The sequence below is a fragment of the Acipenser ruthenus genome, chromosome 16 (assembly GCF_902713425.1).
Source record: "Acipenser ruthenus chromosome 16, fAciRut3.2 maternal haplotype, whole genome shotgun sequence".
In the NCBI taxonomy this organism is placed as follows: domain Eukaryota; kingdom Metazoa; phylum Chordata; class Actinopteri; order Acipenseriformes; family Acipenseridae; genus Acipenser; species Acipenser ruthenus.
Window position 1 is genome coordinate 8,671,754 of NC_081204.1, and position 26,590 is coordinate 8,698,343.

Consider the following 26,590-nt stretch of genomic DNA (forward strand, 5'->3'; position numbering starts at 1 on the left):
CCCAATGAATCACAGAGAGTCGCCAAGCAGGCCACCAAGCAGCTGTTCTTATTGCAGGTATTAATCTAATGGGTAATAGGGGAGCCCCAGTCCAGCTGCGCCCAAAACACAGATGCAGAAGTCTTGCTAAACAAGACACAAGCCCATATGGTCAATTAATGTCCCATTGTATCAGCACCAAAAAAAAAAAATTTCAATGTGCCAAGTTCAATACAGGAATGAATGCCTCAGATGTTGATGGGTTTTTTTTTGGTTTTTTTTAATGTAGGTGATTCAGTGTTGTAAGTGTGCAACCATGAATTGTATCGTATGGTGCTGTTTTCAATGGCTTGATTCTTAATTTTTAATTGCTGGCTAGAATTTCCTGTCAAACCATTCAGACCGGTGACAGATTTGGTGTATTCTCATTTTTTTATTTTATGTTCACTATCCTACAATCATCTGGTTAGGAAATACGGCTTCAGAAAAGCTTGAGCTGGTTTGAGGTGCTGAAATAGGCTAGCTTGCAGGACCATTTAGAGTTACTTCCCAGCAGTGGCAAAGCTCCCCCTGAGACTTAAGCACCCAATATAAATGGCACCGAGAAATCAGTGTAGCTGCCTGCTGTGTGCTCGAAATTGTTTTCTGAAAAATGACAAAATGTTTTATAACTGCAACGCTAAGAAAAGCTTTTCTAGCTGACATTAAAGGGACATTACTGGTACAAGTTTTGGCAGGTCCCTCGATAATCCTTCTTTGTTTTCATTATGATTTTACATGAAATCACATTAAGGAGCAGGGGATGGAAATAGTTTGCATGCACAGTAATAATGCAAATCACGCTGAATGGGTTTTTTCTAAGAGATGATATTTTTTCATGTCTACCTTTTATTGTTATTCTGTAATAGCACATTTAGATCTCATGTATCTGGACATGATTCACAGGTTGTGTCTACAAGCACTTACTGTATATTAAGTGCATCTTAATTAACCCTTGATGCAAATATTTAAAAGAAATTAAACAACCAATTAAAACTGTCATGATACATTACATTATTCCTGAGAATGAGCTCTTTTAATGTTAATATATATATATATATATATATAACAAAACATCTAGGACACAACTGGTATCTCAACAGTGGAAATGTAAGTTGAATTGTAATTATAGGAGACTACATCAAACAAGACTATGTTATATCAGACTAACTCAATGATTGCATTACTAGCCCAATGATTACATATGAAGTATGGTGCTGCAATCCTGAAAGCATTTTTTATAAAACGTTGTAACAGAAACGGATTATGTTAAATGAAGCAAACCATCCTGTGAAGCTTTGAGTATATAATGTTCTTGAATATGAAACTTTTCTAGGTGATGCGTGACAGGAGAATTGCACAGAGCAATTCATCACAAAAATATCTGGCAGAACTATGCAAGCACGCGGGAACCAGCACCGTACATGATAAATGACACACAAGCATCACGTTTCATTGCAATTCTGAGCAGTTTTCCTTTACCATCCCTTACTATTCTTTTACATGTCATGCCAATTTAAATATTAATTTGCCAAAACGCTAAATAAATTTCAACTTGATTTGCAAAGTTGCCTTGCCTTTAATTCAGTATCCTGATAAAAATTCAGTCAGGGAGCACAGATAAGTCTAGATTAATTCCCAGTACTTTTTTTGGCTAAGATGAATGTTTTGAATTGAATAACCCCTTCTGCCTTGAGTGTGTTGGGGGAATTGTCCGCCTCATTCATATCAACAGGTCTCGTAGAGAGAGATCAGTGAGTTAGAAAAGACACAGCTGGATGTCATCAGAATATTTATCTCCCCCATCATCTTAGACTTTTTGCCTTAACACAAGACATGCCCAATTCTTAATGCTTTCAGTCTCAGGTTTCTAAGGGAACCACAGAATGTCACGTATAACAAATGCTGCTGCTGCATCTCCAATGGTGTTCAATATGAATAGCTCACAGTGTCTGATTAAATGGGCCAAGACACTTCACTGGTGGGAATTGTCAGATGAAATATAAGATTGAACCATTCTATTGTTATTGACTTTATTTAAAAAATAAAAATAAAAACTGCAGTCGGAGATGGGTAGCAATACAGTGGAAAATGCTGCAATTAATTGTGTTTAAAAAAAAGATTCCAGCAGTACAGGTAAACCTAAATAAACCAGTTAACCATGAGAATTGAACACTCATTACTACCCTTAACCTGGTTCTGGAGTTTACTTGCTAATAAGCTGTTAGCTTAGTACAGGTGGCAGATATTTGGCCACCAAGGACAAGAAATAAATCCAATTGGAATTAGATGTTTAGAAAAGAACTGTCCCACCTTCCAACCCAAACTACAGACTTTTTAAGTTTAAGTCAAGGTTTTGAAAAATGGTTCAGGATCATTTGCCGCTACAAATAAAAAAGCAAAGATATATAATTATTCATTCTTTTTTATGTATTTATTACAGGGGAAAGGACTGAGTGTGGAACTACAAGGTAAGAATGATATTATATTAGATTGGGTGATGCTTGCCTGCCTTTTCACTTTTAAACCCCAATACAGTTGACAATGAAACGGTACTACAAATAATTAGCCTGATGTTAAAAAAGATCGCTGTTATTTTCTGCAACAATATGTTCCAGCTGACTTGCTCCGGCATGCCCGCTAGTGCTGTGTCAGCTCAATTTAGTGCAATTTCACAGTGTTAGTGATTGTGTTTGAAACCAGAGTTTAGACAGCATTGTGTCACAACTCCTAGAGACATTATCTAAAACAAAAAATACCCAATCATAAGATTTCATACCTAAGCAAAACTAAAAGAAACTAAAGTAGACACATGTTTAACCATGTTTTTCAAAACACAAAGAAACGTCTCATTGAAATGTGTGTCTAATTTTATAACCCTAGGGTTGTATTTTAATGTTGCTACCTCTGGCTTACAGCAACTGTAATAAATATAACTGATGTGTATTTGGTATTTTATGCTGTGTTAGCATTAAATAGATCCACACACTTTTCATAGTTGTTGTTATTTGGGACATTTTTGAAAGGTAGTAATGCTGTATTTACAATATTATTACAATGTTTCTTTTTAGTTTACCCTAACATTGAGGTGTGTCTTCTTTCACAACTGTAAACATCCCTCTGAACCTTGATCTTCAAAATATGATCCCAATTACTGTGCTATTTTGGTTTTCTTTCTTGTCCTGTAAGGAACGCATGTCATTCCTTTTTTTCTAAAAATAAAAAGCACATTTTAGTAATTTAAGTAACAAAAAAAAAGATTATTTATGTCCTTGTGACATTCTGTTGAATAAATTAGCCTAATGTGACTCACTCGATCACTAAGGGTAAGCGAACATGAACTAACATCATTGTTTTATATATACACACACATACATACATATATATATATATATATATATGTACATACATATATATATATATATCCTCAGTGGCCCATATTCAGTAAGAATCAGTGAGCTGAAAAATGCACATGACACTTCAGTGCACTTATCAGTGGGCTAATGCTTAATGAAAAAGCCTTGTATCCCTAAGCAGTGCTTCGTGGGAGGGCAAGGCTAACACAGCTGCAGGCTTCCTTACTATTATAATGTGACACAGCGGGCAGTGCTTCATGAAGGAAGTGTTTGCCAACCATCTCCTAGTGACAGGGCGACACACACACACACACACACACACACACACAGCATGCTCTCCTCTCACCTGCCTAACAAGAGCACCAGATGTGTGACTACAATTGGCAGCCAGTTCCTCTGGGTTTAATTACAGCCTAAGTAGAGTGACCAAAACATCCCTTCTACCTGGAACCTGGTCAAAGCCCTATGCAAAATGAATTCTAATGTCTCATCCTAGTTCCTACAATGGTCATTGTTTAAGACTGCCTCTGCTCATCGCTGATTCAAATACATTTAAAGCACATATTGTGACCATGTGGTAACAGCTCATTGAATGATGTTTATTGCCAATGTTTGGCATGTTAAATAGTTAACTTATTTGTTCTCCTTCTTGGTAGTTGCCTTTTGAATGTCCTTGTGCTCATATCCATTGTAATGTAAATTGTTTTGTTGTATGTTTGTTTGGTGTTAGTTTTTTACAGACTGCATTTATATTGTAGAGGACTGTGTGTGTCGTAGATTTGTGGTCATTCTTGCACTCTCGTTCATGGACCATTGGTTTTATGTGTTGATATATGAACAATTTCGTTTTGCCCTCTGAGTTCCAGGCATCAGCACTTTGACTTTCTGCAATATATTTTCTCCAAATGGTACTCTGATGGCAAACACTGTAAATTTAAAGGAAAAAGATACACAGATATATCCAAACCGATATTTTTAAGTCAGTGGGTTTGTGCAGAATAGGAGGTCATTGCATGTTTAGTAGGAAAAAATACATCAGGCCCCCTGATGGCACTGTATGCAAAGTTAACCCCTATATTGCATTGTGTCCCGCATACTGGACATTAAGGTGTATAGTATACTAGTAGCTATAGCATATTTGTGTCATTTTAGCCGTAAGTGGCACTGTGTACTATGCATGCATCAAATTAGTACTGAATTGGATTTAGGGTAATAAATAACAGCCTTAGTATACACTTTTTTTTCTGTGAAACTCAGAGGGTAAGTTCTTGCTGTCTTCATTACAGTTTATGTGTTGCATTTGTTCCATTTTTCCCAGGCCCCCCTCTCTTCCCCCTAAACCACAGAAAATGAGGAAGCCTAGACCTCGATCAGTCTATAATCATAAACTGTTTAACGGCAATATGGAAACCTTCATTGAGGTACTCATTATTGCGTGCTCGGGAGTCCCTGAATGCTAAATAAGTGGTGGCTTTGACCTACCTCTCTCTCTCTCTCGCCTTACTGTGTGCCTTTTGATTAATCTTGCCTTCTTGTGTGCTTTGTTTCCGTGGCCTTTGGATGCGGTTATGTTGGTTACAGCTGGAGAGTTATCATTTAAAACACTGGCAAATGTAATTATCAGCAAATGTCAACCATACTATTCGTACTATTGCCTCTGCAGGGTAGGAAACTTTTTTTCTTTTTTCTTTTTAAAGTCATTCATATAGATTAACATTTTAAAATGCCATTCAAAATAAGTTATGCATATCTGACTAAATAATATTCCTGGTTATTAGAAGAACATGGTTCTCAGTACCTGAACATATGAATCAGATTAATATTTAAGAGTTTTGTCTATTAGAGCATACCACGTACAGGTTTATTTTATACATCCATAATCCAAGAACAATGCAAGGACTCGGGTTCTGTAGTCTACAGCTGTAAGCACCCTCACCAGCATCTCATCCTGAAAAGCTGCCATTGCATTTAGCTTCCTGGCCTCCCTGACGGAATGTTCTGTATGCTTCTTTAACTGTTTTGATTCTTGCTTCCCCTCTTCTGTTTTCCTGCTGTGCTGCTTTCTTTACCAGAGGACGAAGGAATGCTCGTACCAGAAACCAGGTACTGGCCAATTAGGGTCTCCTCTCAAAACAGGAGTCCTTGAATACAGAGCTTTAACTGCTATATATGCTGTACAGTATACAGCCTCATCCATACAGGCTTTGACTTATGCGTAAAGGCTGTGTTTGGTACTGATCGTGATCAGGATAATATCCTTATGTACAGTACAAGATTTTAAAGTTAAACCTTGGATTCTGGAAACATTGTTACCAAAAATAAAGGTGGCATAGCAGTATGTCAATTTTCTAAAATAAAACTAGAGTTTTTAATAATACAAAACAACCTTTTCAGTTCAGTAAGTAAATACCCTTCAGCAACTCTCACTGCTGTCCCAGTATATGTCGGAGGGTTGTCTGAACTGGAACATTTATGAAGTAATGTTTTAAGGTTTTCATCCAGGCTTTTTTGTTTGAAAATACTCAAAGCATTGCTTTTATAAACAGCTGAAAGTGTACCTGCATTTCTGACTGCCTGTGTTAATATTTCTTAGAGTTAAACATATCAGCCTACAGACCCTGTTTTGTCATGTGCTGCAACGTCCTTGCATTCTGTTGTTTTCCTTGTTCCATAAGCAGACCAAGAGTATCATCCTTTATTTGATTTTTCAGGGTTCAGGCCAAGCCATCCCCCTTGTGGTGGAAAGCTGTGTTCGGTACATCAATCTGTACGGTAAGCAAGCAGATGAAATGGTTGATTTCATGAAGAAAATAAAGAACTGATATAATATTGAAAACAATACATTATAGTACATGCATAATATGGTATACGCAAGTTAACCACACTTGTGAAATAATGAGGGAACACTGTATTCGGTGGCACCGTGGGTCAGTGTTTATGTCACACTATTTGCTGTATTTACTACTCTATCACTTTGGACAATTCCGGTCCATTATGTTTCATTTTTAAAATGCTGCACCACATCGTTTAGCACAGTGTGAGTTGTACTGAGTTTTCCATCAGGTCTGGATTGAGGAGCACGAGCAAGAAAGCTTGCGTGACACCCACTTTCACCCAGGAGTCCCTCAAAGAATTGCAGAGATTTGCTGAAATACCCATTTGACTCCTAGCAGTAGAATGCTAAAAATGTCTTAAAACAATAGCTCCATTTAATGTGTTATTGTTTACCTTTGATTCAAATAGATTTTATATGTGTGCAAAATAGGTCATTGTTTCTCTTCAAGTGAATGGTAGATGTCCTCTCCTCAGTATGTCACGCTTCGCAATTTGTTCTAATGGCGATAAATTAGTGTGTAATAGAAACCAAAATGGGAGCGTGGCAAGCATCAAACAGGAATTAGCTCACCCTCCCACATCTGCCTCAAATTCCCTGCAGCTGAGAAAGATCAATGGGATATAAATTAACTAGTTAACACTGCAGATGAGAGAGTTTAGCTCTCACGTCAGGCAAAATTCTGTCAATTTCAGAAGCAGGTTGGATTATGCTTATGGAATCAGATAAATAAATTGCAACTTTGTGTCTCCTGAAATGGAACCTGGCTGTAGCCTCCTGGCATTTATGTATTACTAGTCATTTCATTTCCCAGCTGCTGTGAAGTCCCTGATGAAGGTTACAGTATATAACCAAGGCCAAACCATTATACAAGATGATTGTGACATTGAGAGGAGGTGTCTGAAAATCTTTAAAACAAAATTGCATTACCCATTTTTCAAGGGTTCTGGAATCTAGATTGCTTTCAGTTTTAAAACACTTCAATTTCAAGTTAATAATGCCACTAATAGAAGTCAATGTTTTTCCTCTTCTAGGTCTTCAACAGCAGGGTATTTTTAGAGTTCCTGGATCTCAGGTTGAAGTAAATGACATTAAAAATTCATTTGAAAGAGGTTAGTCTGCACAAAGATTTTCCAATTATGTTTTATAGTAATGATCAAAAGCATTGCTTTATAATGTGTTTTGCATTCAAAAATAAAAAAAAGATAATTTGGAGACAACATTTCACAATCTTTAACGTAAATATGTATCTGTATGTGTGTGTTTGAAAACAAATTAAATAAGGATGGGAACCTATGTGGTTTCTTCAATTTATAAATCCTTTTTTTTATTAAGTTATTATCTATTTGCTCTATTGACTTGAAACTTGAAATATGGATGTCTACATTTGTTACCACGGTTGCTTCAATATGGCTAAATAGATTATTGTCTGTATCTGAACCAGTGATGAGTGGCCTGTTAGAAAAATATCGTAAGTTGTCTCATTGTATCTGCTATGTTTAACCTAGGTGAGGACCCTTTGACTGATGATCACAATGATCATGACATTAACTCTGTTGCTGGGGTCTTGAAGCTCTACTTCAGAGGACTGGAAAACCCACTCTTTCCTAAGGAAAGGTTCCTTGACTTGATGTCAACCATAAGTGAGTAGCCTTCTTTATGACACTCCAACAGTGTTCAGGGCTCAGGATTAATGCTAGAAAACTATGACTACTGACCAGCTGCGACCAATTATACAGAACAAACGCTATACACATGTTTCGTACTGATGCTATATTAGGATTGAGTTTTTAACAATAAGGTTGAAGCATTCTATCACTTTGTTTGTCTTTCAAATCACTGGACTATAAATCTTTAATCTATCTGTGTTCTCCAAATGGAAACTTATTTTGTAAGTAAGCTATGTAAATTGCGTTGTTGCCAAATCTGGTATTACTTTAAGAGTAACTTGATAAGGACATGAAAAATCAGATATCTTATCATTTTCTGTTTTAGTTATCACATCCTGGTGAGATTTTTTTTTTTTAAACTCAGGGCTATAATGCACACCTGTGGCTTCAATAGAGCTCTCAGACATGTCTAACCTTCAAGTCTATCTGGTACACCCGAGTGTTAGTATTACCCGTTCCCCTGTGAGAAATGTTGCAGGGGGGCAATGGTTACACTCCAGTGTAATATATTTAGGATGTTAGACATAGTCCAGAGAGCTCTTTTTTATAAGAGGATGTGATGACCGAAACAGAAAATGATAGCAAGTGAAAATATTTGGTAAAATAACTGAAAATGTAAACACATACCAAGTTGCTCTTTAACTTAGATATGGTAGATCCATTTTATAACTGTATTGCAGTAACCCCTCTACAGGTTAATTACAAAGTAACCACAGAGAGGTAGCTAAGGCAGCAGTTTTCAGAAAGTGCTTGCTGCAGTAGAATCACAGGAGCAGAGTGATAGATTACATCCCGAAGCTCATTATAAGGTATTGAGAATCTGTTTCCTCAGAGATGCATTACATAACCCATGGAAGTGCTATTGAATCAAGAGAACGTGGCCTGCATTTTGATTACATATAAATTAAACTGTGAAAAAGTTATTTGCTACATTTTCTGAATCAAGGAAGCAATGACTTAAATACTCTATTAATCCAAGTCATCCTTATGGAAAAGAAATATATGAATTATATATTTTATAAATATACCGAAAGAGAAATAAATGTATATTAACATGTTTTACAATATAATGCAATAATATAATATGTTGAAATAAGCTGACAAAATGTATATTTTAAAATATTAAAAAATCTGTATATGTATATACTTTTTAATATAAGGTTATTACAATAATAATAATACAAAAATGTATGTGTAAATATATTATTAAATATGACAAACAGAATATATTACACACATATTCTGTTGTATAATAAACACAATAGATTACACAATAGTGAGTTGGTGTAATAACTAACTACAGGTTGTAAGCACTTTAAATCACCAGCTGGCACTTCCCTAAGGTTACAAAATAGAACGCTCATTTATTATGCGAGTGACTAAAATGAATAGGCCTTTATCTTATGACATGTACAGTAGTAACTATTTCTTATAGCTTGCCAATAGCCACCACTCTACCACCCTAAGAAATATTTATTTAAAATGTCAGCAAGGTAATAGTGTTTTACCTCCTGTAGAACTTGAAACTTCTGCTGAAAGAGTGCACCATGTCCAGCAACTCATTGTGCCTCTGCCTCGAACCGTCATCATCGTCATGAGATACCTGTTTGCATTCCTCAACCAGTAAGTCAAATTTAAACAGGGGTTAAAAAAAGCTGTACTATGATGTCATTGCTGGGTATGATAAGCTTTGCTCTATAGACTTTGCTACAGTTGCGTGCCCAGGGAAATAAAATACATCTTTAGCCTCAAGTGTTTTTATTTATTTTTTAATAACTGGCCACTGCCACTTTGCTGTAGTAATTGGAAATGATTTCCAAAAAATGGTCACAACATGAATGATTCAAAGCGCCTCACACTGTACTGTTCTGTTTTTTTCTGTTGACCTTTAAAATCGCCAGTGGAGCTGAACATCTATTGATGGAATAGCTAATACAATTCGAATACAGTTTTAAAAACCTTTATTTTATGTGTATGTACAGCATGCAACCAAAGCATTCAGACAAAAAAACAAACCAAAAAAAACATATATGTGCACTCAAAAAATGTTCGCGATATTCATTTCTGTTTAGTTCATGAAACAATGTCCCATGCTTTATTATCTGAACCTTTTTCACCTTTCTGTAGTAGAAGCAGCAGGTATCCATTGTATTCTGCATGGACTAAAAATATCTTTCTACCAGATAAACATCTTCACACCATTTCTGCAAAGATTGCACATTATTTGGTTTCATTTTAAAGCCAAGTTGCAGGGGGCATTTAAAAACGTGCAGGGTTTAAAATAATGATATACTTTATGGCGTGTGTCTGTCCATACAGAAGTGTGTTACTGCAGGATCACATGATTTAAAATCCCAATGAAAGTGAATGGCAAAGATAGACTATCTTTTCTTTTCATTTCCTTGCAGCTTATCCCAGTATAGTGATGAAAACATGATGGATGCCTACAACCTGGCCATCTGCTTTGGCCCCACCCTGATGCCCATCCCAGATGGGCAGGACCCTGTTGCCTGCCAGGCCCATGTCAATGAGGTCATTAAGACCATTATCATGCATAATGAAGCCATCTTCCCCAGCCACAGGGAGCTGGACGGGCCAGTGTATGAGAAATGCATGACTGGAGGAGAAGAGTACTGGTAAGTAACTGTTGTGGGAACAGGGGAAGAGTTATAAACATATCAAACTGAACCTAGTTAATTGACTCTTCACCTCTATAATGAAGAACCCCTGGCATGTCTTTCTATTCCTTGACTGCAGTGATAGCCCCCATAGTGAACCTGGTACTATTGACCATGACCATGACAATGGCACTGAGCCCCACACCAGTGATGACGGTAAGTTCAATGTGTTTTTGTTTTTTTTAATGTATTTTATTTCACTTGTTCACCTGTACCTGCGTGTAATATGACATGAAACCTAAAAGCAGGAAGACAACTTAGTTATTAAACTGTTGTCCCATTCCTGTCACACATATTTCCCTTTTCAATTCAGGGTTTTGTCCTTTACTTTAGGTGTAAATGACAACTTTAATTGAGAGAAATGCATCTGTGTGGCACCACTGGGCAGTGGAAAACAGCACAGAAACAGCCAGAGCGGTTGGACTTTACATAAACTACAGGCCAAGTGAAAGTGTCATTTTCATTGTCCTGCTCTTCAAGAAGGCTGAGTTATTATGATTTCATCAGAGGGTCTTCCAGCGAGTTTAATTCATAACAGATTGCTCTGCAGATACTCTTGGGCTCATATTGTGGAAACAACATGATTAACTCTGTTTGCTGTGTAAAGACTGTGCCACCTACTGACCATCTAAGGAAGCTACACCTTACATCAGTGTGTCTTTCACAGTTTCCCCAGCATATTCAGAAGAATCAATATTTTACATTTACAAAAACATTTCATGACCCATTTATTAGTAGTTGCATGACAGCTTTGTTTGTACATGAATTCATTCTTAAAACCCTTTTACCAAAACGAACACAGAGGTGAAACTGATTAATACCTTTATCAGTGAATGCCTAACATAAATGTATCTTTTCTGTTCTGCATATATTATGGGTTCGTTATATGTTTGAAATATATTATTTTACTTCTACTTCTTCAAAAAAAATATATATATATATATATATACACACACATACATAATATGAGAGAGAGAGAGAGAGAGAGAGAGAGAGAGAGAGAGAGAGAGAGAGAGAGAGAGATTACAGTTCTTGTAAGGAAAGAAAAGAAAATTGCTTTTTCAGTAACCGTAAATAATTTATGTTGATAATATGCAGTGGCCTGAATGTTTTGTTGTCAGCTCCTTTTCTACTCTGAAGTGGCAGGACTGGATTTAAGAGAACCAAATCCTTTCTGGAGTTGGAAATACTGCCCTGTGCAGATTGCGCTCTGGCAGGCTTCCCCTGGAGTGCTCCAGCCATTGAACTCCAGTGCTCTCTCTTCTTCCAGGCTCGCAGCTCTGTCTCCTGGGGGCAGCCCCGCATTTCTTTCTTTCTCCTCAGTGCACTGACTGAATCATGCAAATAGACTGATACTGTACAGTCTGCGCTATGAGCAGCCATAACCATATTACATTGTGGTCCAGAGTTAAAAAATGTTTTTAAATGTAAACCAATGTAGTGATATTGTGTACCGAAATCTTCATGTATTCAATAAATAAAGGCACAGGGAAGAAAATGTGTATTTATTTGAAACAGTGTTATTTGAAGGATCACTTTACATTGTGTATAGGTCTGTGTCTGTTTAAACAGTATGGGTTTGGAACAGCTTGTCACTGTTTTTTCTGCAGATGATTGATGTTAGTCTTTTGTTAGACATGGTTGCAGCAGCAGCTCCAAGGGCATGCTTTGTTTTCTTGTTGTCTGAGGACAGGTTGAGAGAATTTTTCTCCAAGGGATTCATTAAAATCCTGTTGTACATTTGTATTCAAAATAGTTTTAATCCTCTGTCACCTCTATGTTTGTTTAACGTGTGCTGAAGCCTGTTTAAAAAACAAATGACCTGCACTTATTTAATATTTATTAACTATAGAAAAAAACAACAGCTAAGATCGTAACAGTTAAACAAATTCCACGACCTTAAATAATAGATGTAATAAATCCAAAGCTTGCTTTGTTAAATATTGATATTAAAAGTGCAGAGTTTTATTTCTCTTTGTTAATGCAGTTGTGTTAACAGGAATACAAAAGGTTGCATTTTGTCTCCCACTATTTAGGCAATTTCACACTTGACTGGCTGTGTTAATAGCACTGATTGTGCTTTCTGGTTGATTAAATCCAGTTTTCCCAGCAGAGCAATTTTGTTTTATACATCTACTTAACCTCTTGACTCTTTCAGCTGATTAATAGAAAACACTGAAGCATGTGTCTTTCCTGGGTGGCAGTGCCCACCTCACTCTGTCAGAACAGAGAATGGATAATTTCATAATTTCCATCCATTTGCAGTTCGAAGGACTATTTAGACATATTTCATTGTGGCATAGTTTCCTTAAAGGTATTCCTGCTGTCTTATTAAAACCATTTCCTTAACTTTTGTTAACTGGTGGTAGTCATTTTGCTGGATATTTGAATGCTTTAAATCCAACAAAATCTGGAGGCACTATTTGCCCACTGGAGTCCACTGCATTCCCTTCGCAGGGTATTTCATCCCCAGTGGGGATCATAAGCATGCAAGCTGCAGCCCATTTACACCGGGGTCGAAGGGGATTGTCTACTGTATGTAAAACATAAGGATTTAGGAATGTTCTCAAGTACCAGAAATGTGCTCCGCAACCCAACTACATATCCATGCCCAATCTCTGCATTACACAACAAACTGCCTCAAAGATTTTCCAAATCTATTAGTTATAGAATATCAGATAAATGAAGTGGTAGTTTGTGTGCCGAGGATATGCAGTCTACACTTGTCGCTTTTATTTATTTCCCTTGAGAACATGCCCTGTAAAAAAAGAACAGGGTCCTCAGCGAGTAATATTATTTTGTAGACATTGGATTTATATCCAGCCAGGCCACTGTCAGTTCAGAATCTCAAATACAGATAGACTGTTGATATTATGCACTGAGGCAGGGTATCTAGGGTCATCATGTCTAAGCTAACATCAAATCCATTGCTTCAAATCAAACAAAGCCAGCAGCTTACAAAGAGTACAGATATGCGCTCTGTCAGAAAGCCACAATCATGGTTGATATGATGACTTCAAAGATAAAAGTACTTTCAAATAAAACTACTTCTCTTTTTAATTCCTGGTGACGTTTCTTATACTTTTCAAAGCTTTCAATGCCCTCGAAAAGCTAACGGGCTTTCAGAATCGAGAAACTCCCTTTAAACAACAACATACATTTCAAGCAGCTTGAGTCATCTAGACCAAAATATAACCACACAAAATGCATTTGTTCAGGTTTATAATAACATTCAAATCCTCCACTGCCATTATTAATAGATAGTGGACGTTCTGTTACATAAACGGGATTCCAAACTATTGCCGCTGTGGATTATCTAGTAGTTAATTGGGGGTCTGAGTCTGATTAGGAATGTGCAAACGGGGGCTCTGCTGAAAAGGTTGGGTAATATGTTTGAGGGCATCATTGGGGACAGGACATATTAATGATAGGAGCTGGAGTTTGCTCTTTTGAAAAGCTGGAGTCAGCCTTTTGGGATGTGATCTGGAATTCAGAATGTCATTAAAGCAACACAAAGCCTTCAGGAGTGAATATCCAATTGCCAAGTCTTTTATTCCCTCAATGCACAGACATGTAAACCAGAGGCTGGGAGGGATCGTCATATCCCGGCTTGGTTATCTCTCCCTCCTTTGGGGAATCTCATGATTCCTTATCTGTCATTAATATTTCACTAAAAGAAGCAACTGGAGAAGAATAGATTGAAATTGCATCCTAACGAGGACCACAGCACATGATTACTCAAACAATACTGTGAAATGTAAAACCCACAGGACACTCTGAATACTGTATGTTAATGGTGTTATTAATGGAGATTAAGTCATGGGGTTGTTTCTTTGGTACTTTACAGTTAGGAATTTTCTGGGAATTTCTTATGAGACAAGTAACAAGGAAGTAGTGGGGATTCTATTGCTCTAAGTAGTGCAGCATGATTTATTGTCCCACTTTATTAAAAGGATGTCATCTACACTGTCCTAATGTTTCATTTCTCACATGTTTAATATCCTATTATGTGTGTTCTCTCGTTCTGTATAATTCTCTATTGTTGCTTGAATCAAGTAATGATCAGTGAAAGTCAAACATGCAAGTGTGTGCTTTACAGACCCAGTAATGATACATTGCAAATAATTAACTGAATCCGCTTTGCTTACCCCTCTCTATATCTGTCTCTATTTCAGAGGTTGAGCAGATTGAAGCCATCGCCAAGTTTGATTACATTGGGCGGTCCCCTAGGGAGCTGTCCTTCAGGAAAGGAGCATCACTGCTGCTCTACCACAGAGCCTCAGAGGACTGGTGGGAAGGGCGTCATAATGGGGTTGACGGGCTGATCCCTCACCAGTACATTGTCGTGCAAGACATGTAAGTACAGGAGCTTGCTTGAACTGTGCACTGACTGCACTTCCTTCCTGTGACCAGCGCGATACTCACCATTAACACTGCACTCAGTCTCACATCTCTAATCCTGTTCCATCAAACGTGTGTTAATAATAGGATTAGTGTTTATAAAAAAAACAGTATGCAGTATGCAGGTGAAATGACTATACGATTTCTTATGTGTGACCAGTAATGAATGTTCAGTGTTCCCATGTGAATGTTTTTATGTTTTTATTATTATTTATTAATTTACTCTATTCTTTTGGTTTACTAGTATGCCAAAATAAGCTTTAGGAAACTCCACTTGATACATACATGTACAAGTTTAGATGGAAAGGAGCTGGAAAGGAAAAGAAACAGAACCATTTCTACTGTTTCAACCTTACTTCTTTGCTTAATAAAGGCTTAAACTAAAACATGTATTAATAATTGATTAAATAGTATATACAGTACTAGTGTATAGTTGCAATTGCATTGGACAGCAACTAAATCAAAGCTGTTATTATACACTGATTAAAATACACACTACAACTTTATCTAATCTGTGCAATTTCATTAGCATACCTCAAGCACTGCCAGTATTTATGCCATTAAAATAGATGAATGTGTGCCTATCAATTAGTGCAGTAAAATGCATTTGATTGCAAGTTAAAACAGGACTCCCCATCATTTATTTATGAAGAAGTTAATAATGCCTGTGTTCTATTGCCTTAATGCTTAGTGCACAGATAGCCTATCATTATTAAAACAAGTATTCCTATAGTTTCAAGGACAAGCCATTAATTGCATTCCATTATAATTGAATGCATGCCTTCTTAGTGAATGTTTTGTAGGCAAAAGCAACTGTTAAATTTACAAATGCAGGATCTATTTATTGTGTAACCACTCAGCTTGATAAACTATTACGTTTGTGCATAAATTCAGTTAACATTATATTAGCTGTACTGAGCATTAATTTGCTGCATAACTGTTCTGCATTGCCATACCAAACAACTAATTATGTTTGGATACAGAAAATAAAAATTGAAAGCAAGAACTTTGCAAGTATATGTGGCCACCTTATATAAAGTCCACCTTGTTCAGGTTTGCTCTGAGATGGCGATGGTGACTTTATTAAACAAGCCAAATATAACGATGCAGTAATAAGTGCATACATGTATACCATCTCATGGAATATTAAACCCATTTAATTTTATATCTGTTTTCAAATTAAAGTATTCATTTTTAGCTTAGTAAATATTTGCAAACAAGCCTTAGAACATCTTAATAAGGGATTGAGCTTAAAGACTGTCTGCAGGTTTTGCAGGATGCTTTTTAAAACTGTGACTGCCCCAAGCTGACAGGATTGCCTGCCCCTCTCGCTCTCATCTGTACCCAGGGATGACGCATTCTCTGACAGCCTGAGCCAGAAGGCAGACAGCGAGGCGAGCAGCGGTCCTCTTTTAGACGACAAGGCCTCATCAAAGAATGACATCCAGTCCCCCTGTGAGCACTTACCAGACTACAGCTTCGGAGGCGTTATGGGCAGGTGTGTGTGTGTGTCACTGTTTGGCTTGTGAACTAAGCAAAACGATCACAGTTTTGTAGTGTTTCATCCCTGTGTTGTTTGCAAAACAAGGAGTTAAACCTACATTGGACCGAATGGTTAATTAATGGAAGCTTTCAGTATAAGTACCATACAGTATGCCATATTGAATTATCAAGTGAGTCTTGAGAGTACATGGCTTAACAAAGGCACTGAAAATGAAGTTCCTTTTTTCATGGTATCCAACATCTCTTCCTCAGGGTTCGGATAAGATCAGATGGTGCTGCTATCCCACGCCGCAGGAGTGGCACCGACACCCACAGCCCCCCCAGAGGAACCGGCCCTGCTATTGACACCCCTCCAAGAGCCGCTGCATGCCCCAGCAGCCCCCACAAGATCTCAGTGAACAGAGGCCGCATAGAGAGCCCAGATAAGCGCAGGCTGGCCACATTCGGAAGCGCTGGCAGCATCAATTACCCTGACAGGAAGACCTTGCCTGAAGGCCATCCCTTGAGGCCAACTCATGGCTCCACGCGGCACAGCAGCCTCGGAGACCACAAGTCACTGGAAGCAGAAGCCTTAGCTGAGGTAAGAAATATATAAATGTACACTCTCAGTCTAATGGCTAGGAATATATACTGTTTTTGTTCCAGTAGTACTTCAGTACAGTACTTATTGTAACCATCATCTGTTCAATTTTATATATTTTTTTTACCAAGATGAGATGAATTTATATGAATATCCTGTGGACCTCAGCCACTAAATTTAGACTGGAATAATAACATTAAGTGATTGTGTGACATGTACATTGTGTAGGACATTGTGAATTAATGGGTACAATTGAGTTTTCCAAAAATTTCTTTCCCATTGTGTTTTCATAGGACATTGAAAAAACCATGAGCACTGCACTCCATGAGCTGAGGGAACTGGAGAGACAGAACATTGTGAAGCAGGCTCCTGATGTCGTGCTGGACACTTTGGAGCCCATGAAGAACCCACAGATAGGCACTGTGAACTCTGAGCCGCCCAGCCCCCTGCACACCATGATGATTCGAGACCCAGACGCTGCAATGAGGCGCAGCACCAGCTCCACCACTGAGATGATGACCACCTTCAAACCGGCCCTTTCTGCCAGGCTGGCAGGTGCCCAGTTGAGGCCTCCGCCCATGAGACCAGCGAGGCCAGCGGTCCAGCACCGGTCAAGCAGCAGCAGCAGCTCAGGAATGGGCAGTCCAGCTGTGACCCCAACTGAGAAGATATTCCCAAACAATTCTTCTGATAAGTCTGGCACAATGTAGCTGGGGAAAACCCATTACTGGATCAAAGCAGGCTACGATAGAAAAGAAAACCCCAATTTCTTCTCAAGGTCTTTTCTCTGTAAGATGGTGACACAAGTAATGTGGATGTTTTTATTTTTGTCTGACCTCCCATGGAGCTTTAATTGAACTGCAGTTGCCATGGAAACCATCTTAAGCCCCTTTCACACTGGCACTCCTACCCGGGTCCGGACCTGGGTCCTGGCTAACCGGGTCACAATCCCACGTAGTGTGAAACCACGTACCTGGGTCAGACCCAGGTCGAGCGAGACAAAATGCTTGATGGCCGTTCATGAGCCGACGCGATAACAAACAGCCACGCCTGCGTGAAAGTTTCACTTCCGCAACATTTTTGTTTATTCTGTTTAGCCAGATTTTTGTTGCTTGAGACACGTCATGAGCCAGATTGCAGCAGGGATGAAGAAACAGTTGCTCTAATCAACATTTGGGCAGATGGTTCAATCCAGAGAAGCTTGGATGGAAGAGTCTGTAACAAACTGCTTCCGGGGCATTGATACGCGCATTGTGTATTTGCGTCTGTCACCCAAGTCAACCCTGCTTTATCAAATGCAGTGTGAAATCGTGTTCCCGACCTGCATGACACAGGTTCCTGCCCGGGTAGGTTCTGACCCAGGTAGATCATGCCAGTGTGAAAGGGGTTTTAGAGGCTTAAAGTCTTTTACCCTGTTTTAAACAAAGCTACCTGATGGAGAATCACCTCTTAAACATAAATGTGTCATGCAGTGTGACGAACACAGCACACGACTGGAAAACATACCATAACTTTCAGTTATTCCATTTGTAGTTGTACCTCACAAGAAAAAAAAAAAACATCAAACCCTGAAACCTTTTTTGACAACACGATTTGCTTAACAAATCAAGGAATACAAAATGACCAAGGCATTACTTTGTATTCTGTGCCGGTAAGCTAAAAGGTTGGCCATGTTATCTTGCTGAAACATTCATCAAAACCAAGTTCAGAAGCATCTGGGGATTTGGCTTCCTATTGTAACTGGATTATGAATTCACTTTAAAGACTATCTCAGTGGCTGAGGCCCTGGTTGTCAGCCTCTGAGCTGTATATAGATGCATTCAGAAGTGATAATCCTTTTGTTTGTAGAATAATGAATACTAATAAATATTAAAGTAACAGCACAGCAAAGTGTATAAAACATGGAGTTGTCCTACAAACTTTGAAACAATATACAAACTAGTCAGTAAGAAACCTGTGGTAAAATATGTAGTTTAACTTGTACATTTTCAATTAGTAGGTAATTTGTGTACGTGTTTACCTTGTACAGACCAAGACTGAACAGGCAATGAGACAAGAATGGCATTTCCTCACTAGAAAAAACTGCACAATAAACAAAAAGCATTGCATTTGTGTCATTTGCTTTTTTGCATGGTCAGCATGAGTCACGAATGACAAAGAAAGCTTCTGATTCTGCTTGTGCTATAAATGACTACTGCACTTACAGAAACTATAGTTTTGTACAGTACATGCACTAGTTTTGGAACATAGGAAAGAAAAACAACTGTATTTCTGGTGTTTGATAGAAACTTGGAATATTGCACAAAATCACTGAAATGCTTTATTGACTGCTGGTAGCTAGTGAACAGGATATGTTTATTAATTCCCCACAATTTCAAGTGTAGCTACACAGAATGTTTGTATCTCTTGATGTTTGCCTCATTTAACCTAAAATGATGTATTTAACTAGAAAAGTACAAATATTTATTAAATGTGTTATGTTTACCTTTGATTCTAATGGGTATTTTAATGGTGCTTATATTTTTATAAACCATTTCAGTATTTCACTTTAGCATTTTAAATCTGGAAACATGTTTTCCATAGTCATCAGGTAATCTGTTAAACTTGCACATCTTAAAATAATGTTTTAACGGTGCACACATTTTTATACTGGCTTCATTATCAGCCTTAGGCTTGCTCAGAGAAATATACTTGTGACATTATTAAATTTCAAATATCCATGAGTTCAGAAATAGGATTAGGAGCACGTACCATGTGATAATAGTCAGATAAATCAGTACCATGCAGATTCAAAGGATTTCAAGTATTTCTTTTAGCCAGAACTTCTCCCCACTCCTTCAATACCAACTTGGCAGCTGCTTTCTCAAATGAATGACGTGCTTTGTGACATGTTTTAACTCTGAAAACACTGTTGAGTTGAAATGACCTACAGCACAGTAGGAAGTGCAAATGTAACAAACTACCTGAAAGTAAGGCATGCTGAGCAGGGTCCCCCAAGCTTATGAAATTATGGATCCCGCTTATCAAGTTTAGGCAGTAGAAACAGTGTTCTTTTCTCTGGCATAATACATGGGATTAGGATTTACATGGCACTGTCAGCTGATGCTAAAAGTTAATAGAAGATAATTAAATAATGTTGTTATTCCCCAGACTAGGAGCAAACGTGTTGCTGGCATCTGCTGTAGAGATATATACCACAGGATTTGGTTGTTAGGTATAAAGGGCTAAACTCAAATAAATCTGTATTAGTTTACCGTGAAAATGTATCTTTCATTTTCTTATCTGACTTTTAAAGCACAGCCTTTAATTTTAATGTGAAACCGTTTCATCAGCAGTGGAAAAACAGAATGAAGTATATAATTCAGTTGCATATAAATTACATATTTTTTTAAATAGTTAAATTTTTATAAGGGTTTAAGTTATTTTTATTATTATTATTATGATGATGATACGCTTTATTTATATGCAACCAAATTGCAACAATTTTAATGCGTATGATTTGTCATCCTCTTAAAACTCTCTCTTGCCTGTTCTAGTCTTGTAAATATTGCTTGTATTGCTACAAAATATACTGGAAAGTACTGTTACCAATGTAAAAAAAATAAAATAAGAAAAAACGTAACAAACTAGAATCTGGTAGATTCTGGTTACTCACCATATCTTTGCACTTAGCAGCTACATAGCTTAATGTGACAATAAATAACACAATGTAAAATGTGTAACATTCCTGATGTACATTGTTAACAGTGTGTAGTGACTTCACTAAAGTTTCACCTCATATTCCTGAAGATGAAAATACTTTATGACATTACTGTGGTACTCCGAATATGTTTCAATCTCACATCAATGACGTCTTTGACATTTTCATCTCTGTCATTCTACACATCATCCTTCATTTTCCTTCAGCATCGCAGGCTGCGTGTGATATGGTATGGGAAGATGTTTTACATGGACATTCAGTTAGTCTGCTGTGGATGTAACAATTGACAATTGACTGTTTGTGGTGCCTTTCCTAAGAACACGCACAAGAACCTTAACTTGAATCTATTCTTTGCAATTTGGTTTTGAATACTGTGTCACTGTGTTACTTGAATATTGTGTCCCTTTTTCTATAATAATTTTTTTCGAAAGTCATAAATATTTTAGTAATTCACTTTTTTTTTTTTGGACAAAAAAGTGGGAGTAGAACTGGAAAAGGGAAGTTTACTTTTTCACCAAAGTCATACTGAAGTTGCCCAAATGAAACAGGGATAGAACTCATTCTGCGACACCTGATTTATTTCCAAAATATTATTTTCTTGAACCTTGATTACAAGGCATTTAGTTTTTCAGACTCCCTTAGCAATTCTGTCAAGACAAAGTCTCCCCTTTTTGTAAGGTTGTGGTAGAGTCAGATCTTTTTTTGTAATAAGTTTGCCCATGTGTTTTGAAAAGAAAAAAAAAACATGAATGTTAAAGACAAATAAGCAATATTCTATGTAGGTCCATTATTACAAAGTCTATTGATGATGATATTAAGATAACTGTTTTATGCAAGCCTATCCCCCCTGTACTATGAACAGTACCTGCAATGTTTAAGACACACTTTGTTCCATGTTAATTCTATTGCTCAATAAGAGCATACAGTATCAGAAGAGACCCTGCTCTATGAGGAGCCTCTGCCAGTCTGCAGTGCTCCTATTCATCTTGAGCCAAGGTTGTGTCATCTTAGTGATAGTGACCATCTGCTCATGATCTCTGGAGCACAGTTTCCAAATCAGGTTCAAATAGCATCCAATTACACAGGCACCTCCCTTTCAAACAGGCAGCTCTCTAATACCACCGAGATATCCTAACATAGGGTTGGGCTTCCACTGATGATGCACATGCTCGAGTGCATGGATTGCTTTCTCAGAAACTAAGCTGTTACTATTCACAGTGAAACATGGATGTGAAAAAAACACAAAACAAAACATGTGTTAAACCTTTCTATTCTCCTCCTGTATTTCAAAACTTTCAACAGTTTGGAGTGTGCATTTGCATGTGCTTTTCAGAAACTGAATTCTAAGCCAGTTTTCCACTGGCCGTGTGACAACAGTTTAAAGATATTTCTTGCATTAAAATGGCTCCCTCTACCAGATGTAGACCTCCAACTTTCCATATAAAACTCCTTATGTATTTCCACCCTGTATTTCCATGGGGAGAACGGTTACCATGGGGTGAACTCAGTAGAATTCACTGTGCCCTCAAGTGTCCAAGACTGGTATTGCACCCCTTTTCCAAGTAAAACAAGGTACTGTAGCCTCTTCAGTGTAAGGACTACATTAACAAATGTAATATGCAGGCTCTCAGTGTATTTAACTAAATAGTAGGCCTAGTTCCCACTTTGTTATATATATTTTCTCTCTCTCTCATTTAAATAAACCTCTACTTTATTGAAGTGTTATCTATAAAAGAATTCAAGGAAAGTCAAGTTATTAACATCTCCAATATTCAACATAAGCACAGCAGTGAATTTACATGTATATTACTTTGTGTTTCTTTACCAATAACAACAATAAAACAACATACTAATACACAGTCATCGTTATTATTTTGCAAAATATATCATCTTGTATGTTTATGTTTACAAGTGCCTTTTTGAGCACATTATGTTCTTAATAAAATTCAAATATATTTGTACTTTTTTGTAGGCGTTAAAATTCTCCTCACCCAGTGTGAATCTTTTCTCATATTAAGATATTATTACTATATCCCCACTTTAAAGACAATAATGATAACTAAAGTCCATAACACAAGCAAGGTCTCCAATGTCTCATACTCCCTTTGATGTTGACATTTTCATTAAATACAGTAGATCTCCTCCCATGGAAATCTTTATCTAGAGTAAAAGCCATTTTGTTCAGTTTCCATTCCACTGGATTGACACATATAGGCAACTCTTTAAAATTTTAGACAAAAATAGCCTTGTTTGAAAACCTTTTATTCAATATGTAGTGCACTTTTTCTGCTGTAACCTATAACTAACCTATAGGGTTTGTAATTTAAGGAATGTCTAATAAAATCGCAGTATTGTATTTAAAAGGATATGAGAGAACACTTCCTGGCTAACAGAACTTTGATCCAGGCTTATCATAAGCTGTTATACTGGCTGAGCCAGATATACAAACTGAGGAAAAGAATGAAAACAAATGACTGACCCTCTGTGATGTTGGCTGTTATTTTTTTTTAGATATATTCTTTTTCTGTAATGTCTGATGATATTCATTAATGGTCGTATGATTGGATCGTCTGTAATGTATTGAACACCAAGCCACTAGTTGGATGTTGAGAATCCTAATGTCTGAATAAATACAGCTTCATTTTTTTTTTTTCGAATTTGGTTTGTTATTTGTTCCCTGTACATTTTATTGTATCTTATTAACACTAGCGACATTATTACTGCCATTCTTTAGCTCGTGATGCTTTCTGTTCAACAATACTGACACAGCAGCGCCATCACGTGGTGATAAGTATTACTACAACACTACCACAAAAGCAATTTGTGATACAACAGCAATACACTCGGTTTACTCCATCTACGTTGTAATGCAGATTATAATTTGTTTGTGCATTGTAATCCTTAATGTAATCCTTACAAGTGAACTGAATTAATCACTTGCTGTATCTCGAGCTATCAAAATTAAGGCTGGATTGAAACCACATGCCTTTAGAAAAATAAGACAATGCACCACTAAAAAAAAATGGAATATAAAATATCCAGACATTGACATCAAGCTAGTATAACTTAAACTGCATTCTATTCTGTGTGTTTTTAAATCTATAAGACTGGTAGATAAAACATATGCTTGAAATGTCACTAGTTTCCTTATCTTTTCATCACATATCCTTTTCCAGTATCATTTGTTAACCGCTAGTGACCAGTTGTCTCTATGTCTTGTGTACTGGCTTTACACCTACACTACAAAAGGAATTGGTGCCCTGCCTGGTCAGGGCCTTGGCTGCTGTATCGCACATTCAGATTACAATAATCCCCTTACACAAACAAACACAACATTGAGCATCTCACCAGCTGTCAGTGGTTTCAGTACAGCGACTGCCATTCCAGATTTTATTTCAAGTAAAGAATTGTGGTATCTGCTAAGCCTATCCTATAAAATACTCCTGCGATTTGCGGGATTAGAGTATAATGGACTAATGGACATGCCTTGGTAATTTCATCACATTCCTGGATGGTGATCCAGGAGCCATCTGTTGATTTGGCATGAAATGGCCCACTATTTAGTCTCTAAGAAAACAAAACGCCAGTTCCCTTGAAATGAGTGGAAACACATTTTCCAGTTAATACATGTAGCATTCATCATCAGTTTCGAGCAGGCTATGTTTAACTGGAAAACCATTCATAAAAACACACACCACTCATAAATACTTTGGCATGACATATTTTAAGTGTAACTTCACATTGTGTCAAAATGTAAAAGCATGTTATGACAATGTATTGTGTTTATGACAGTTTAAGAGAGACAAGAGTCGGGGAGTGATAAAGAATGAGTAAGCGGAGGAATGCAACAGAAATGTCTTAAAACACATCTAGTGACTGACAAGCTCACTTTAATTATGAGGTCACTGATTTTATGTAAACATATTTTTCCTGAACATGAACAAAAAAAAAAAACAACACACACACAATACTCTCCAACAGGTATGCAATTACTGTGCCAGTGCAAAACACCAGGGAGGAGCCTATATTCATTATTTAAATGTGGAGACATACAGATTGGACGCTGTTCATATACAAAATAAATAGACCCCAGCTTTTCAGTTGCCGTGTGAAGTGAGCCTTTTTTGTCAGGAACCCATATTTCTGTAGGGCAGCTCTTAGATGGTAGATTATGGCCTCAGGATCAGGATAAACGTGCTCTCCATATTGCCTTGCCCAATTGTCCAGAGCATTTGATTTACTTTCACAGCTATTGTGTTACGTCTCTGAAATATGAAGGCCAGCTTGCCTAAATCCTTTTCAAAACAGAAAAATCAATGGAGATTTCATAATCTCTTCAGCCTTTTCTACAGAATCTAGGGATTTATCTGTCACTCTAAAGGTACAGATGCCCACAATTGTTCTGTTGGAAACAGGTGTCTTGTCCTTTGTTGAAGGTTTCTGTGATTTGGTCCACTGTAGCATGCCTGTTGTTTATCTCAACGGGTTACCCATGGCCTGATACACCTTAAAATCTTTCACAGGTACCTACTATCATGCCCATTGGCCAGTCAGTGTACATGTACTGTATTAGTTAACTTGCCTAAAGAGACAAGTAATGTGAAAACAAAAGTCATTAAAGTATAAAAGGAAAATATGAAATAGGTGTAATTACAGAAATTGTGAATATAGCTTAAGTTTTTGACATTAGTAAATTAAATAAAACATATCATTACAGTGGTTAAGGGCCCCAGATCATTAGCATTTTGGCTTCCACTTAACATTCTGTGAATTCTATGATATGTATATTTTTCTATTAGATTATGAAATGTAAAAATAAAATCAAATGACAGTGTTCTTTCAAACGATATACTGTACAGCAGTACTATTATGTGAGGCCTTTAGAGGGCAGCAAGCTGTAGCTGTAAGTATCTTAAATTCCTCACAATGCATTATACAGGAGCCACCGTGAGGACTGTATCTACCTCGCAATACATCTTCTGGAAATCTTTATCTCCACGATGTAGTGGCTGCATATATATTCAGAGGGGGAAGTTTTCATTTTAAATAAATTCAAGTGAAAGATAAAGATCGAAATGTCAGTACCAAGTCAACAGTAGTTTGTGAATTCACAGGCAAACTGGTATAGCATGTGAAGCTAAAATTAACTGGAACCCAAAATCAAATTTAATAATTAACAAAGCAAGAAACGGTATATTAAACGCTAACCTAGTGGCAGTTGAGATGCATTTTACCAGCACGTGTGCATAGAAAGTAAATAATCTATTTTTCTGAATGGTAAATATTTTCATTCACTTTAAGGCAAGGCAATGAAGCAATGCCTTCATAAGTAATATAAGTTACTTAAGTAATATAAGCATTTTTTTGTATTTTAATTTAAACAGCTATTAGCTACTGTATTCATTTTTATACTTAACAGAAATGATGCTGTGATTAAAATGTTGGACATTTTAATAGTAAAATTGAATTTGAAAAAAAGAACAATAAATTGCCTACAGCACAAGATATTCCCAGGCAGTCTCTCCTCCCAGTACTAACCAGGACCAACCTTGCTTAGCAACAGAGATCAGATGAGATCAGGGTATTTCAAAGTGGCATGACCATAAGCAAATGCCTATATGAGATGAAATACTGTACTTCACACATGTTATAAACTTAAACATGCTCTAATAACCAAACTGGTCTAAAATCAGCACAGCTCTCAGCAGAATCTCAGGAGTCTCGTTACGTAGCATTTCACAAACTCACAAACACACAAACCTCCTCGTACATATCTAATGGCAACAGTGCATGGTTGAATGTAATTGGAGAAAACGAGATCCCAGCAATAAACGAAAATCTTTATTGAAGG

The 26,590-nt window shown here is 37.2% G+C and overlaps 1 protein-coding gene across 3 annotated transcripts in view; it reads left to right on the top strand.

Moving 5' to 3' along the window:
• The window catches only part of LOC117963457 (SLIT-ROBO Rho GTPase-activating protein 3), an 81,644-nt gene extending 58,256 nt beyond the window's left edge, over positions 1-23,388 (top strand). The window contains exons 11-22 of one of the 3 annotated variants that reach the window (XM_058988696.1): positions 2,462-2,489; positions 4,693-4,795; positions 6,086-6,146; positions 7,242-7,319; positions 7,716-7,850; positions 9,395-9,500; positions 10,286-10,513; positions 10,635-10,711; positions 14,731-14,911; positions 16,305-16,454; positions 16,712-17,039; positions 17,333-23,388. In XM_058988696.1, coding sequence (XP_058844679.1) covers positions 2,462-2,489; positions 4,693-4,795; positions 6,086-6,146; positions 7,242-7,319; positions 7,716-7,850; positions 9,395-9,500; positions 10,286-10,513; positions 10,635-10,711; positions 14,731-14,911; positions 16,305-16,454; positions 16,712-17,039; positions 17,333-17,749 — 1,892 coding nt within the window. In that variant the 3' untranslated portion in view covers positions 17,750-23,388. The other 2 variants (XM_058988697.1, XM_058988698.1) reach the window with 2 other exon arrangements.
• The last annotated feature ends 3,202 nt before the right edge of the window (positions 23,389-26,590 follow it).